Source organism: Haliotis cracherodii, unplaced genomic scaffold, assembly GCF_022045235.1.
Source record: "Haliotis cracherodii isolate W230 unplaced genomic scaffold, xgHalCrac1.p SCAF_16, whole genome shotgun sequence".
Taxonomy (NCBI): domain Eukaryota; kingdom Metazoa; phylum Mollusca; class Gastropoda; order Lepetellida; family Haliotidae; genus Haliotis; species Haliotis cracherodii.
In genome coordinates this window covers 8,089,892-8,108,242 of record NW_027266271.1, presented here as the reverse complement: position 1 = coordinate 8,108,242, position 18,351 = coordinate 8,089,892, and the positions used below count along the sequence as shown (strand labels likewise).

Below are 18,351 nucleotides of genomic sequence, written 5' to 3'. Positions count from 1 at the left end.
TACATGTCTTATATCTAAAAATATACCCAAGACACAGTTACATGTGTTCACCAATACTGTATAATTCCGCATGTCCCGATGTGCTTTAAATTGCATCTGAAATAATATATAATATATGGGGAAATATATGTTAACCATTAGGCAACGAGTTTTAGGTATGCCCGTTTGCGCTAAGACGGAACCCGGTCGCAAAAATGGCCATGAGAGGGGCACGAGTCGCTACATGAGTTGGTCACGAATGGGGTATAAAACTGTGGCCGATTCTTGGGCCTACCACTCCTTGGTCAGCAATGCCACGCTTAATTCAAATTCAGAGAAACTATTGGCTATTGGACGTTTGGAAGCTGTAGAGTTTGTCCAAGATGATGCCCGTCATTTCAACGTTAACATAACCACAATTTACCGTCTCCTGCATCGATACAATGCTACACAGACCACAGATGACCTTCCTCGCAGCGGTCGTCCTAGGGTCACCAAACCTCGACAAGATCGGCAGATTACCCGTCAACACCAGAGACATCCGTTCCTAACTGCAAGCGACAGACCATAGGAACACATAATCGACACATTAGCCGGGACACTGTCTCCATTCCAACAACCTCAGATGTCGCCGACCAGCACGTCGCCCTGTTCTCCAACTACGGCATCGACAAGCACGACTTCAGTGGGCACATCGTCATCACAATTGGCGTCATCTTGAGTGGAGGCGTGTCATCTTCTCTGATGAAAGTCGCTTTTGTGTCTTCCATGCAGACGGAAGAGTCAGAATTTGGCGGCGTCGAGGTGATCGTTTAGCTGACAGAAACGTTGTGGAAAGGGATCCATGGGGTGGACCTAGCGTCATTATATGGGCAGGGATTGGACTTAATGCGAGACTTGGACCCATGTGCTTTCTGAATGTTTGTCAAGGTCGGGGACGCGGCGTCACTGCTCAGCGGTATATCGACCAAGTGATCAGACCCCACGTTGTTCCATTTTTTTGCACAACATCAACAACACATTTTCCAGCAGGACAACGCTCGTCCCCATGTTGCCAGAGCTACCATGGCCTTTCTGCAACAACAAAACATCCGTGTTTTACCGTGGCCAGCCCTCAGCCCTGATCTGAATCCCCATCGAACACGTGTGGGACGAGGTTCAAAGGCGTCTGCACAATGTGCGCCCAGTCCCTACAGCTGCCGATGAACTACGCACAGCTGCTCTGGATGTGTGCAGGAGGATCCCTAGGGCCTTCACAAATCGTCTGATCCACTCAATGTACAGGAGATGTGTGGCAGTGATCAATGCTAATGGTGGTCACACCAGGTATTGACTGACATTTTGGGTATTGACCCGAAACTGTGTAAGCCCTTAACATTTGAAAAAAACAACAATTATGTCATCTGCCTTTTAATCCATTAAACTGTCTTCAGTCAAATGTTTGTCAAAACCTATTAGTATTTCTTGTCTTTACTGTTGAAAACAAATAACATTTATCATCCAAAACTGGCTCCCACAGGAGATATCGCTAGGATTAGATCAAGCGAAATCTACACTGTAGATATCGCTGCAATGAAATTACATCACAATGCTTTGCTATTGAAGCTGTTAGCAGTACTTTTTACACTGAAGTACACTGCTAATTATTGTCTACTAATTGAAAAAGTTGAAAGAATGATGTTGGATGATAAATAAAATCTCACCCTCGTGTCTTTTGATATCAAATATATCAACAGTCGTTGGTAAAAGTGGCAAAAATCCTCGGCAAGCCTCGGAATTTTTCCACTTTTATCAACTCGTGTTGATATATACTCTTCAAAAAAGAAACTTGACATAGATGTAAAACCACTTTCTGCCAAATATCTTAAATAATTACATTAAATGAGAACCAAATAAGTCAAACAGAAAGATGATGTGTCTATAATTCGCGAAAACACATGGAAGCACATAAACGTAGCGTTTGGGGATCAATTTTACAGCGTCATCCAAACGCAACCGCCTGTAAAAAACGTGCAGAAACGTGCTGAATGGGTATAAAAATCCATATCAACGGCTTTTCATACAGTCCTTATAACGGCCATAGAGGCGGTGACAGAATGCCAAGACTGAATGCAGCTCAACGGAAACAACGCCATTGGGAGATTACAAGCTGGAGCAACTCAGCAAGAAAAGTGGCCAGGCACTTTGGCGTATCCAGACAGACAATCTCCGCACGGTGGACCCGATACAACAACACCAAAAAGACCAAGGGTGACAACCCAAGCACAAGATCGATACATCCGGCTGTGACACCTCCGAGACCGCACTACCACAGCCACGTCTACAACCATACAGATCCCTAGGGTAAGCAGAATATCAGATCAAACGGTATGCAACAGACTGAGGGAGGCTGGACTTTTTGCATGAAGACCTGTTCGACCTTATGTATTGCCCCCACGTCATCTGGCGGATCGTCTGCTTTGGTGCCAACATAGGGTTAGATGGGCACGTGCAAGGTGGAGAAATGTACTGTTTACTGACGAGTCCCGTTTCCTACTCACACGTGCTAATGGGCGCGCACGTGTCTACAGACGTCGGGGTGAATATTACGCCCCCAACTGTGTGCAGCAGGTTGTCAGATTTGGCGGCTGGAGTGTCATGGTATGGGCCGGTGGTAGGACGCCTCTTGTGCATGTGGCAGGTGCATTGACAGGTGTGCGTTACAGAGACTTGATCCTACAGCCTTGCGTTCTTCCTCACGGCAACGTTCATGGCGGACAGTTCCAGCAGGACAACGCTCGATCGCATATTGCACGTGTTTGTCAGGACTTCTTACAGCACAACAACATCCAGACATTACCTCGGCCAGTCCGGTCACCAGATTTGTCCCCGATTGAGCATCTGTGGGACGAGTTGGATCGACGCGTTCGCAGAAGAAATCCACCACCCCAAACACTTCCGGCGCTTCTTGATGCACTTCAGCATGAATGGCAGCACATCCAACAGCGTGTTATTGACAACTTGTTTGCATCTATGGGTCGTCGGTGTCAAGTGGTGATTGATGCACGTGGTGGGCACAACCGATACTGACATTTTCTGTACCCCTGTGACATTAACTGTATCGTGTACGTGTGTCTGTCAAGGTGACACGATTAATGTTTTGAACATTGTGTACATTGATCTCCAAGCAGTGTTTCAATTATGGTTCCTGTGTCCTATTTTGAAACAATCGCATTATATTACATTTTGAAAGTCAGTGTCAAATTTCTGTTTTTGAAGAGTATATTTGATTTCAAAAGACACGAGGGTGCGATTCTCTATGTATACTGCAAACTCGACTTGCGTTTGTTGCGTTGTGTTTACATCTATGATGTTATTAAATTTCTATCATAATGAAAACTGTGCATAAAGTATGTGGTGTGTCCCACAACAGATGTCAAATTTATAATTTAATTATCTTGTGATATTTGACATGACTAACCATGACCATAACATAAAGGAGGGGTTTTCTTTATGTTCACAAACAGTATTTGAGACAAGTTAAATTAAACCATGTCAATTATCCAAAACGCAAAGGATTTGCTTGAAATTTTGCAGTCTCAGACAAGAACCAAGTTCAATTCTGTCAAAACATTTGATTTTTTAACTTTGTATAACACTATCCCAAATGACAAACTTCATCTTTGATCCATTGTGCAGTTGTTGCTGCGCCAGGTGACCACAGATATAGTGACACAGCTATCTTCGGAGGTTCAGGGCAATTTTGTTAGTCATAAAAGCAAATGTCATCTGAAGTTTACTGAGAATACAATATGTGAAATGCTGGACTTCCTCATGCGATTACATCTAAATGTATGTCAAATTTTGGGTAAGACACTTAGGCATAAAGTAGGCATCCTCACTGACATCTTCTTGCTGATCTGTTTCTTAATCCATTTGAATCTGCTGAGACCAAGGCCATTCGGCCAAGAAGTTTAAGCTAAGCTTCAGGTATATCAATGATCAGATATATATTTAATAAAAGGTCAAACAGGCTATTCCCTTCCACTGATGGATCAATGTGTAAAGAATCAGATTGTTTTCCCTTTATATAGAGCAATAATCCATCAGTTCCAGCCTCAGGTGTGTGCATTCTACAGCTCAAGCATGCCCTTTCTACCAAGATTTCAAAAAGTAATATCATTCAACTCTTGCTCAGAAGTTGTTTGATAAAGGTTACAACAGCTTTCAAAATCTTGACATTTCCAAATTTTATACATCAGTGACAAAAATGATGTCAGATGCAATTCGCTGTTTAGACTTGTAGCATAAGTTCCCGCTTTAAAGATAAACAATTGACTTGCTTGTGCATGTGTTTGTGGTGGAAGGCACGGGTTTGGGCACGTTTTCACGAACAACTGGTACCATCACAATTTGATAGTGATTTATAAACATGTTGGAATCAAATAATGAAATCTGCTTTTAGCAGAGATTTCTAGTAAATTTAAAATGGTTTTGTTGTTTTTGTTCAACCTTTGACATTGATGCACATATACTTCTGTAGTTACAAAGTTTGTCATAGCAGTCATGATAAGAATAAAATTCTGGCCCTCTAAGCCAGGTAAACATGTAAGATTGTTATACCTCTATTCAGAATCTTGCAATTCCATTGGTTAATCCACATGACGAAACAATATACAAATAATTACTCTTGATGAGGCCAATATGCGAAAACAAGGAGCCGTGGAATTCAGCCCGCGAGTCAATATTCGAGGCCAGTGTCAGTTACATTTTAGGGTCTTTATTGAAATGTATTGTTTCGTCAGGTGGTATGGATTAACCAAAGGAACTGCAAAATTCTTAACAGAGGTATAACAATACATTTCACTGTAGACCACGAAATCACGTGACTGACACTGACCTCGAATATGGACTTATCACAATGATCAGTATTGATCAGTCACGTGATGAATATTGACTCATCTGCTAAAAAATTATAGGTGAGTACTTTAATTTGCTTTTGACAGAATGTATTTTTTAGGGGTGGGATTGGATACTATTCATTATAAGGGTGAGCAGATCAATATTTAAAAAAGACATTGCCTTATGTTGCTGGATTTTGTTATCCTCATAGAAAAAGTGGGATTAACTATCAAGTATAATGGACAACAATTAGCAGTATATTATTTATCGATGCTTCCTTTTTAGACATGTATGTGCGAGATCTCAATTTCTGGCCTCGGGATAAGGCTGATGTCATCAGGAGTCTCACTACTTCCTGCGACTCTCGTCGCAATGACACCATCTTTTCTTCTGAACAGATCAACATGCATGCTCTTAACAGAGTGTATAAAGTTGTTCCAAGCACCTGTCTCAGTGAGTATCCACATATACAGTTGTCTTTAGTTCAACTGCTAGAATTGTCCAATTGAACTATTTGAGCCATTTAAGCACAGATGACAGAAGGTCCTACGCCCAGGCCTGCTTGTTGTCTGTCATCTGGTCTCAACGTCACAATTAAGCTCAAACTTGCCATGTTTCTCCCACAAATCTTTTTCGAGAGGTTCAAAACCAACTCATTTATAGTTTGTGGTATGTTTGTGACAGTTTAAATATTGATTTGCATAGCCTTCAAATTATTCCAGAATGCATTTTGCGCTGTGTAAACATCTTCTCGGAAACTGATGAACTGCAATTTCCTTCTTATGATATATTTGTACAAACTGTTATAAGTTTTATAAATGTAAATTTTGGATGTTTGCCATCACTTTGAGGTAAAAGTGAAAGTTTATCTTTTGGAAACAGTTGAACAAAATGAAGTGAAGTTATGTGGCAGCCTTTGTTGACATTTCACACAGTTTACTATATATACTGATGGTAATGATTAAGGGAACACTTAGTTTTAGGCACAGTAAAATGAAAAGCTATCATGGGTTCCCACCCTCGTCTACCAAATATGAGTTGGAAACAATGCACACGAAGACACCTATATTTTTCATTGTTCCCTCATTTTTACTATCAGTATATATACTTGTATCCAGATGGTATACAGTCCAATTGTTTTGCATTTTGTGTCTAAGTGTAGAAACATTGGAACCAAATCACTGTTTTGACTAAATCTTGATATTAAAATGAATCAGTATATAATTTAGGAGCCCTTAATAGAAAGTTGCATTTTGAGCAGTCATTTTTTATACACATTTTATAAAAAAAAAAAACATTTGGAAAAAATATTTTCAATGGGAGTGACCTGTCTCAATCCACCACAAGGATTCCTTTTTTGCATATTGAAATGTTATAGATATATGAGAATGTATCAGTATATGAGAAATATTTGAATATCATTGATGACAGCAAGTTTGGTTCAGTATTATTTTGTATCATAATTAATTCCGAAAATTCAAACAACTAAAATACACAGTAAGAGACACTAGGTCACATGGACAGGCTATGGCATTGATGAAAAATATTATAGATGTTCATGTTAGACTACAAGACAGTATCCATGTAGGTTGTTTCCTTAACCAATTGACTCGACAAGAGCAAAATACTTTAAGAATAGAATTTAGAAATACAATTTGGAGACATTTTTTTGTGATATTCTGTGTGTACATGGGATACTTGTTATGCCTCAATTCATTGCTGTGAGTAATAATTGTTTTCATATGCTTCTACATTGTCTTTATACCCCCATAATTTCAGATAACTTAAAAAAATGTAAAATAACCCTAGACAAAATTGGTTATTTTCAACACAACAAGGTGTATGTTTCTGTTCTATTTTTACAGCTAACAACAAACAAACAAAAGCATATTCTAACCTCTCAGTTATATCTTTCCAAATAAAGGTGAGCCTCTGTACCTCTGAAACTCTGTTTTACATTAACTGAACAAATATTCTTTTTCAACAGAGCCTGATGTTTGTGCTTCTGATCCATGTGGAGACAATATCTGCATTCCAACCCGCAAAAGTTTCAAATGTGTTTGCAGAGGAGGTTACACTGGGGAAAAATGTGACGTGCCCCCAGATTTGTGTAAAGACAATATTTGTAGAAATAATGCCACATGCCTGATATCAGGACGGGGATATCAATGTGACTGTGGTCCAGGCTATAGAGGAGAACTCTGCGAGATGGAAATAGGTACGTGATCCGTGATGAGAATATACTGTGAATGTGGAAAGTTTTGCACCATGAAATTATTGTGTGCGGATGACAGTGACCTGGAAGAGAAACAACATTCAAACCCTCAGTTTTCTAGCCTGCACAGTTTCAATTATCCTGTGTAATCACCAGATGCCAATTAGCACCAGTGTTCCAACCAAATGGGCTTTGGACCAGCGAGGGAGGACCCCCCTTGACAGAGAGGGGAATCCCCTTGAATCCTCACATTTGATTGAATTATGCTTTATACAACCTTTGACCATGCAAATTCGTCTGCGCGAGTACATGTGTATGCACAACTATGTAGTTTGGTATACGGCAAATACATGTACACATTTTTTTTGCTGCAATGAAGTTCAGTTTATCTACACAAAACAGCAACGACCCTCATTTTTCATGGAAATTGCATATAATACAATTACTACCCCCGTCTTATGTTTCATTGCATAAACCTCACACCACTGTATTTGTCATCATTCACTTGATGCTTTATCACAAGTATAATTAGTGCTCGAACTTCACAGATTACCTGACAAAGACTAAAAAATAACTCAATAAGGTTAACCCCTGCTTCTGAGGGTATCAAGGACATATATCAATCAGTGGTTCGCATATGGCATTTCTCCTATCTGGGGTTATTATTTAATCTTAGATTGGGTGATTAACCCAGGTCACATGTTATGTAATATGCACATGACAGCGCAATAAGAGAGTTGTTAGATGAGTTGCAGAAAACATTGATCAAAGGATTAACCGATAATACGTCGATTGATTAATTACTTTAATCTTGCATAGTGGATTTGTCAAAAGTAAGTGTAAGTGATTGCTCATTGTTACGTGTGCTCTCTGGTGACCAATAAGACGTAACATCTCTGTGAAACACCTGAAACAAACTTATATCATCAGTTGTGAGGCGGAAACGGGTAATAATATCCTGAAACACTAAATATTTTAAAATATTAGAGTGTTAAAAGGACACGTGACATCAAACAAGTTTTTTGTATCGTGTTTTTGTTAGATGTATAGGATATTGCTTCTTTATGTGGATATTGACAGATATATTACTTGACCAAGGTAACCATTTGAAATTATAGTTGTAACTTTTGTCAGTTGTAATTATGATGTTTGCATTTTGCTTTCATTCATATGCTGTAGCAAGAACATGGGAGGCCTCAACGGTGACTCATCAAATTGTCCAATTATATATGTCCGGCAATAGCACTCAGTTGTTCCTAAATGCTACGCTTTTGGTTATTATTATATAAAGTAAAAGGTGCAACTAAAATAACGTAATATTGGAATATATAATTTCTGATAAAATAATAGTTAAGATACAATTCATCTATTCATCGCTTCAAAATTCTTTGAACTTGTATCATTATTTATTTTTTAACCGTATCACCGTTAAATTGGAAAACATTTTTTTTGGAAACGGCTGATTGTTATTTCTGACATAGTTTGTGAGAAAATACACTTGGTAATCTATATTTCTGGGAAATAAATGGGAATTCGTCATGTTGTGTAGTGATAATGTATCTCAAATTTCAATTTTTTATTGACCAAGCTTGGTATCAAAGGGATACTTTGTAGTTTTTTATTGTGCATACTATGACGTTATCCAATAGCGTCACCCTTTCAAGTCCTATACGTTCATCATCAACAAAAACACATGTCAGTTTGGCTGTATCTGTATATCCTTTGTTACTATATATACAGCTTCTCATTCTTTGATCCTCTGCTAGATGTCACTTCACGGAGAGCAACGAGAACAGTGCTGAACACAAGTTGAACTAGTCGATATTATAGTCCATATTAAGCAAAATTTGAATCTGCAATGAAAATGCTGATCCATATTTCAGTACTTGCAAAGTTGGAGTGGTAATTCCCTTTAACTACATGCTGTGTCGTGAAACAGTACCTTCCTGCTTGCAAAACTTTCCAGATTTTCAGTATTTGGTGTTGCATTTACATGCACTAGGAGTGATGATATATGAAGACAATGACTGTAGACGTTCAGTTCTTTTATACAATACATGCACATCTTATGTAAACTATAAACAGCAGCTAACAATGAAGATGTCCACTTTTGTACAATGTTATAGCTGATGGAGGGTGGAGTAAGTGGATGGAATGGAGTGCTTGCTCGGTAAGCTGTGGAAATGGAACAAGGAGAAGACATCGTTTCTGCACTAATCCACCCCCAGATAGAAATGGCAAGAAGTGTCCTGGTGACAAACAACAGACAATAGTTTGTCAGAGACAGACATGCCCAGGTAAAGTGGTTATTCTTCTGACTATACACAAAAGGACAGACTTTATTATATTTCTTTATTTACTGATCTGCCAACCTTATATAGAAAGTTGAAAAAATGATTGAGAATGATGTGTATTTTTTCTGTGCTGACCTGAACTAATAACATATCTATGTAAACAACCTGTGTGCCAGTAATACCAGATATATCAAGGAATTGATTTGGGAATGGATACTTATTGTGATACACAACGACAGCATTGACACTGTGTTAGTCTTTAACTATTTTTGTGATGAAGAGCAAAATAGCAACAATGGAAATATTATCGAACACTAAGAAAAGTATGAATTAAATGTGATAGACATCAAATGCCTTCAAGTTCGCCTTTGTCTTCATGTGCTCATGGTTAAAGATTATGAATGTTCAACTAAAACTTCCACCTACTTTGAAAGTTCTGCTGAAGAGTTCATACAGTGAAATGGCCTAGGTGTGTTGTCTTGCTGTACTTTAAAGAAATTCACCATAAATGCGGTGCTACCTAACATTCATGCTTTATTTATCATTTTGTAAACATGATCAGACATTATTAGTCAGTCAGCTCAATATACTTTCTGAGGATGATCATTATTGAGGGCTGTACATGGCACACAAGCAACACGTGTTTGAGATGGGGTGTGTTGACAATGAAAAGTTCAATAATTTGAGTTATTTCAACAATATTCTTTTCTGTTATATATGCTACCGATTGCAAAAATTAGGAATCTTTAGAAAAAAATAGAATGACAATACTAGAAAAGTTTTTTAGAAAACTCCCCTATAAGACATTTGTTGATTCCAGGTTCCTAAATCTAATTCATCCACTGCAAAAATGCTCTGCCATATGGACAATACCACTCTAAACTACCATGCTAATACATATGTTCAGCGTCCAAGGAAGCCTTTACGGCAGACGGCATCTGTAGGAGATTCAACAATGGTAACTGCTGCAGGGAGTGCAAATTCGTTCATGCCTGTAGCATGTATCGCAAATGAATACATTGTATGAATCAGCATTCCCAATCCACGAGAACTACACCTGTTACAAGATTACAGTAACAAAATTACCCCCGGCCTCAGCATGCTCAAAGTCACGAAATGACATAGAAGATGGCTTTGAACATCTCATTGAACAACTCTAGCACAAGATTGTTTGCTACAACTTACACGAAGCATACCTGGAAGTTTAAGTAGGAATGTTGATCTGCCAACGAATCCGTTATGCTTAGTGGTTGTAATTTTCAATTTTCAACATCTGCACAAGGCCCATGAAGCTTAGAGGCTTGCATGAATGGTCTTAAAACATTCGCCTGGTATTCCAATTTTACATGTTGCCATCTTGCCAGGCATATTAAAACACTTTTATTGCTTATCACTGAGCAATTTCTACATGTATCTTCGTGTATTATGGTGGCTGCCCTTGAGATTGTAAGCTGAGCCCTCTACCCAAAATCACACTGTTCAAATAGTTATGAATCTATTAACTGTCCATGCCTCGCTATGTTGAATGTCCTCATATCTCTGTTACAACACGGTCCTGCTTGGTTCGGGATACTAGGGTCCGATTGTATATCTAATGCAACTAATTGTGACATGCTATACACTCTGTAAACTGAGATAATTATATGTGGTATATGGATATAACTTGAATTCTTTTTCCAGATTGCAACACGGATGATCTAGTAGTTGGGAAAGGTATAATTAAAACTTGTGAAATACAGAAGACGTCGATAACATGTCAAGTCAAATGCAAGCACGGCTTGGTGTTTCCCGAGAAGCCTTTTGTCTACACATGTGGCCACGGTATATGGACACCAACAAGGCAAACTGTCTCATGCACGGGTAGGTTTGTTTTGCTTTGTTCAAGTGTTGTTTACGTTGCATAATATGGTATTGAGGTATATTCCTATAATATGAAGTCTTCTTCCCTGTCTTCTGATAGTACATGTATCTCCCTTCCCAAGTCTTCACTCCTTCCTGTGTTTCCTATTTTCAACACAAAAAGTAATAAATAACAAATATTCCAAAATATGTTCCGAGGTGGCGTCTTCTACACATGTATGGCATTTCAAGGCCCACCCTTTTGGAAGTGTGGATTCTGTTCAAACTTGTAAAAAATAGAGAATTGGACGCAGTTTCAATAGAACTTTAACTCATATTTGAATACATCCTTGGCACTAGTGAGGCGATTTCAGGATTATCGATACCAAATAATAGATAAAGGATTCCAGGTCCACCCAGTGTGCCCCTCTCCCACCCATGATGATTTCTCCACCCCAAACCAAACCCAGTCGATCAGGTTAGTTCGTATCCTGACCCACTGTCCAGTCACCCGGGCATCCAGTCAAGTGGAGGACAAGACATTCAAGGTATGCCAAACATTCGACATATGTCAACAAAGGATCGTGACCGAGGGCTGGAAGCCTGTGGGTTTGGATCAACACGTGTTACCTATGCCACAACCGAATCACATCCGAATGCAAATCACATCCAACCATTAGATTCTATATACCTGTACATAATTTCAGTGATGGTCCATTTTAGATACCAGGAAAACATTTTGTAGATAGAATGTTGTATACTATATATTATTATCCACGTGGTGAAGATACAGGTGGTACTAAATCCGTTCGTCACACGTGTGTCGTACAGTGTTGACCTCGTTTTATTCGTCTTGATTGGATAACCATGACCTCTGTCAAACCGGAACTATTTTTTTCATTCATAAAAAAATCGCGAGATGTCATTCGCTTCCTCAACTACAAGGCAGAACTAAAGGAGTCTCACGAAAGCGAGAGACAATTACACACACTTTATTAAACCAAACAATATCGTCACACGCATTAAATTCGATTTGCATTCTATATTAGTTATGCATAGAGCAACTGCATACATTATATAATCGAGCCATACCAATATGCAATGTCTACCAATGGATCAAGGGTCCCAATGAGCTTGAGGCACCCGACCACTTTCGCGACTTTTAATTTCAATCGTAAAAGGTTAAGCGTGGTGAAATTAAGTCAGTTTAAACTATCTGGACACATATCTGGACTTACGTTCGATGCCCCGGTTGTGCCATCAGTGCCGCCATTCGATGTCTATTGCTTCCGAAGGTGTTTGTTCATGAGTGATAATGTCCGTTACAAATCGTTCGAAAACTCCGTAGAAGTCTGCCTGACTTCTGATTATATGACACAAAACATTCCAAATGTGTTCAATAACATTACCTATGTCCAGCTTAAAAAGCTGTGAGTAGATCTGGGTTGTTTTTTCTTATTACGGTGGTGACCCTGCCCTTCGTTCGAGTGAGTGAGTGAGTATGGTTTTACGCCGCTTTTAGCAATATTCCAGCAATATCACGACGGGGGACACCCATGTCGGGATTCGAACCCGGGTCTTCGGCGTGACGCCCTTCGTTCGAAGCTGTCACTGACATGCTAGCAGACTTGCGTTTGTTGATTTTCACATCTTCAGTATAGGGTAGTACAATTAACATGAATGTCTTTGGTGAACACTCAAGGAATACGGACAGGATATATATTTAGCGAGCGAGCGACCGTTGGTCCGATATTCAAAGCGCGCGCGAATGTGTCATTTTTAACATTTTCTTATAAGTGTCCTATGTACTAACAACAATGCGCTTGAATTACCATAAATTGAAGAAATTTTTCAAAAAGGATATTGAGCGTCGGTGCTGTTATGTTTGAAAACACAACAATGTCAACAATGCCCATATTTAGGCATATATCGATATTCATGCGCAACCAGATTTTGCAACCGGTTTCAGTTTGGTCTGTCAGCGAACGAAAATTGTTATGTATATTAAATATATCTAACGTGGGTAATAATAAAAATACCACACTCATTCTCGTTAGATTCCATTTTTAAGAAACTCGCAAACTTTCTATGGTATTTGACCTCGCTTTCGTTCGGACAGATCCCCAATAAAGTCCACTCGTTTCATAAAAATGGTATCTAACGAGAATGTGTGTAGTAGTCTCTATGCACGTGCAGAACATGTGTGCGCAGTTCATCCTAACGTTGTGCCCCCTCCATTCAAGATGTGATCCTGTACACATAACAACATGATAGTTTCTTAAAGAACTTTTTTCCAATGATGGGAATAGAAATAACAAACAGAAGATCTTTTTGGGTACAACGTATTCATTGCCGTGTAACATATTGACATTTAATAGGCTATTCCCGGCTTTTAGTTATTGTGCTATTCAGTCTCCCAGCAGTAGCTTCTAATTGCCATTGGCAAGAGTAGAATATATTAATAGTAAAAGTTACCCTAAAATCATTTGCAATATCTTTGAATAAGTAATTATTAGAAATATTGTAATGAGCCAATACATGTGACAATTTCAGGGTTCGATGATTTGAAAAATATGTTCAGAATTGTATTCATATTTTGCAAAAGTCTTCTCATGATGAATGTTATGCAGGAGATTGATATTAATAATCTGTAACAGCACCATTTCATTGTAAACACTGATTGATGGTACATGATATATGTTTCTGGTTGGAAAGTTTGGGGGCATTTAGGGGGTGATGGGGGATGAGGTTGCTTCTGTTTTTGCATGTAGACACCATTCTAGTTGATATATTTGGTGTTACACAATGGTATCTGACACTTCTGGTAATTGTGGAGAAGGTAGTGCTTTTCTGGAAAGTACGTTGAGCAAAATTCAATCCATATTATTCCAGCCATATATTCATGCATTGTACTCATTCGTTCCTTTTAAATTTAACAACTTGCGTAATGTTTTCACTTTATATCGAAAATATTGAACTTTTAAGTGGCTATTTAAAACTGTCATATATAACCAGGTGAGCTAAAGTACTGTGCACTAATTTTATGTTTTACTTCACAGACCCGGTGACTCCACTCTCAGCTGGCATCAACTACACAGTGGTATTTGGCAACTCTGTCATAACACCTGGCCTCATCAGCTCCAAGTTGCGCTCTGTGGGAAGCAGTTTCAATTGTGTCAGAAGTAATCATTGTTCCATTCAAATTGGGTCTTCTGTATGCCATGAGAGTATTACAAACTGCAATAAAGTTGACGGTCAACACTACGGTTCTCTCATTGTCAGAAGAGATGTACCACAAGGACAAATAAATGTATCAAAGATTCAGAAGAACAAGAAAGGTAGGACATTATATTGTCAACATTATCATCATTGCATGCATTTCTTTAAGGATTTTGTGCATTTGGCTAAAATGAGTTAGAAACAAGGATAATATATATATTACCTACGAGGGCAAACATATCGGGGTTCATAAAAATCATATGTGTCCTAGGGTCATATCATGTCTCGAGACAACAGTGTATTGTTTCCGTCATCCAGACGTCATTGTTGACCTCATTCCATTCTTATTGCGACGTAAGGTCGGAATGACGTCACACTAGAAATGGCGTCACTGTTGAAGATTGTTGACGTCATTCGATAAATTGTGGTTCCGCTGCTGTTGCCACCTGCTGTCCTTATAGGTAAACACTAAAATACGTCTATGTATGTAGACATCTTCTTCGGTAATAAATAGAACATTATATTCGTGTTTGGGCCAGGCATGTTTAGCGTTTGGAGGCTCAAGACTCCTGTTTTCTTCTGAGAGCAGGGTTTGCTTTGTTCAAGCTGATGGTCAACAGCGTGTTTACAGACATCAAGTGAATGCCTAGCCTCAAACTGTATCCAGGAAGTTCCACCATTTGTAGGTAGTGGTGTCATGGTCTGGGGAGGAATCTATGGAGACTTGAAGACAAGGTTATTTATCATTCAAGGCAACATTACTGCACACAGGTTTGGGGGTGAAGCATTCCAGCATCATCAAGCTAGATCCCATACTGCAAGCCTGACACGGGACTTCCTCAACAACATGAACATTATTGTTTGTCATGGCCTGCATGTTCTCCTGGCCCCATCCATCATTTGTGGGATCATTTTCACGAGCAAGTCAGAAGTGAAGGGTACCACCAGTCAACAGTCGGGACCTGGAGTTATGTTCCTTCGAGACATGCCAGTGGATGTTCCTTGCCCAGGGCCAAGTTAAAGCACATTCAAGGATTGGGAACAATTGCCAACTTTCAAAAAGTTTTTTTCTGTATATGACCATAGATAAGCTGTATAATGAGGACCAGAAATAATTCTATACAAAGGGTTTGGCTTATGTAAGGGAAAATACATATTATACACCAATAATTTTATTTATGTTACTAAATAGCCGAACTAAGTTTTCAAATAAGTTTTCTTTGTAAACGCAACGACCTTTGCATGTAACAACATCCACACATGAAATCGCAAATAGCTATTACAAACTTTTTGCGAAGTTTATCAATTGAATGTTAACAAGTATCTACCTTATTAACGTGGCAAATATGCAACTAAAATGGCGAGTTATTCCGTTCACCATTTGCAAAAAGACATTAGTTATTGAGAGCAGCTGTTTCCTGTGACGTCACAAATGGTGAAGACTGTGATTGCTTCCTCTTGTTAAGAAAGTAACACAAGCGGTACACAAGGAAACGAGCACTGATAATTATGGGGCTGATTGGTATTGTCATGTTGTTTACACAAACACTTTTCAAGTTGTGCGTAGCGGTTGTGCGCACTTATGCCTGACTTATGCCTGACTGTCAAGAATTCACTAACAGGGAAGAAGATCCACAGGCAGTGATCCCAGGCGGCTGTACCTATTTGCTTCAGCCACTTGATGTGCGTTTAAACAAGCCTTTCAATACCAACGTCCGAGAGCAGTGGTCAGAGTGGAAACTTTACAGAGAACATACGTTCACCAAGACAGCTGCCATGTGAAGAGCTCCACTCACAGAAGTTGCAAAGAGGGTGAACGAAAGTAGGTCATTCTTAAAATGTGGAATCTCAAACGCAATGGACGGTTCAGAGGATGAAGTGCTGTACGAGGAGTTTGTATCCATGGCGATGCAAAAGAGGATCAGGACGACGTCCTGGCTTGAGACTATCTCACAAATTATTATTACGATACAGCTGACAAAGCTGCATGGGCCATTCAGGCCGGCGACGATAGTGACACCGAATTCGACGGATTCACCAGTATATTGAGTAGAATATTTGCAAGACAATTCCCTTCCATGAGATTAGCTTCCAGCTTTCTCCTTAAACATTATATCAGAATTGCAAAAGATCTAACTTGAGGAACTATTTAACATTTACATCAATGCCTTCAATTGTTTTTCCTCCCTTGACTAGGCAACAATGAATAGAGGCCACGTTTCACATTCTGGATATTGTATTTACTTCCTCATCAGCATCTGCTGTCTGTGAAGATCCTGCCGTGAGCAGCACAAGAGGACACTCTCTTTTTGTAAACTCAGTCGTGACATCGTTCCAAATCGCTGCTGTCCTCTTGATGCCCATGCCTTTTATTCTTCCGACTTCAGGGATTGCACGTGCATTTTTACTTTGAAGAACAGTTGACTCTGGCAATTGTATTGAGTGAAGATGTGTTTTCGTGATCTTGCCCACTTTTAGAAACACCAAACGGGAACAGACCTCAGACAACATGGCCCAACACATGTCCTTCTGTTGCATTTACAATGTCCACTTGTTTATTAATATTTGTTACATATGTAAAAAAAAACATCCTGAAAAAACTGTTCGCATTTTCAAAGTTGTCAGTATTATTATCAGTTAGTCCCTATTGTCTCTGCAAAGAATATATGGATATCAATAAGGAATAACCAGAAACTGTACTCTCTGTACCATCTTGTATATTTTGTTTTCCTTTGCAGTGATGACTTACTTGGAACCGCTGTTTGCAACATGGAACGTTTTCACCCACACAAGTGATGAACCAACAATGATTGAACATAGAGCACTGGAATTGTCTGTTGTCAACGACTCACTAATAGTGAATCCATATGATCATCCATCTTTGGCATTTGAAGGTGCGTTATTCTAGACATGCTCAGTAATATCACACAAAAAACACCACACAGTAAATAGTATGAATTGTGCAAGCGAGAGAACTAAATTTACAAGTGGATCTTGTTTTCATTTTACAGACAAGATACATCATATTATATTGATATGTGTCATTTTAGGGTAAGTCTTCATCATTATCTTAGCTCACCTGACTAACAATCAAGTGAGCTTATGGCGTTGCCTTGTAGTCTGTTCTCATGCTACATGGTCATCTGGGATCTACTTTCAGGAACCATTAAACCTATGATGCTGTGTGTTTCATGCAGTCTTCTTTGTAGATATCATCCGTCCATCTCTTGGCATCCAGCCCGTCTATCATCCAACCATCTATCCTCCATCAATCTGACTATCATCCATCCATCTATCTGTAATTATCCAATCTGACAATCATCCATCCATCCATCAATATGTAATTATTCAATCTGACTATCATCCATCTATCCATCAATCTGTAATCATTCAATCTGACTGTCATCTATCCATTCATCAATCTGTAATTATCCAATCTGACTATCATCCATCCATCAATCAATCTGTAATTATTCAATCTGACTATAATCCATCCTTCCATCAATCTGTAATTGTTGAATCTGACTATCATACATCCATCCATCAATCTGTAATTATCCAATCTGACTATCATCTATCCATCCACCAATCTGCTATGACCCAATCTGACTATCATCCATCCATCCATCCATCCATCCATCAATCTGTAATCATCCATTCTGACTATCATCTATCCATCCACCAATCTGCTATAACCCAATCTGACTATCATCCATCCATCCATCCATCAATCTGTAATCATCCATTCTGACTATCATCCATCCATCCATCAATCTGTAATCATCCAATCTGACTATCATCGATCCATCCATCAATCTGTAATTGTCGCATCTGACTATCATCCATCCATCAAACTGTAATTATTCAATCTGACTATCATCCATCCATCAATCTGTAATCATCCAATATGACTATCATCCATCC

At 39.0% G+C, this 18,351-nt stretch overlaps 1 protein-coding gene across 1 annotated transcript in view; it reads left to right on the top strand.

The window, feature by feature from the left end:
* The window catches only part of LOC139463783 (uncharacterized), an 83,472-nt gene that overhangs the window by 47,458 nt on the left and 17,663 nt on the right, over positions 1 to 18,351 (top strand). Inside the window, exons 16-21 of the mRNA XM_071245092.1 lie at positions 5,146 to 5,313; positions 6,848 to 7,078; positions 9,202 to 9,372; positions 11,050 to 11,229; positions 14,268 to 14,546; positions 17,166 to 17,321. Of these exons, the coding sequence (XP_071101193.1) occupies positions 5,146 to 5,313; positions 6,848 to 7,078; positions 9,202 to 9,372; positions 11,050 to 11,229; positions 14,268 to 14,546; positions 17,166 to 17,321 (1,185 nt within the window). The remainder of the gene's footprint in view (positions 1 to 5,145; positions 5,314 to 6,847; positions 7,079 to 9,201; positions 9,373 to 11,049; positions 11,230 to 14,267; positions 14,547 to 17,165; positions 17,322 to 18,351) is intronic.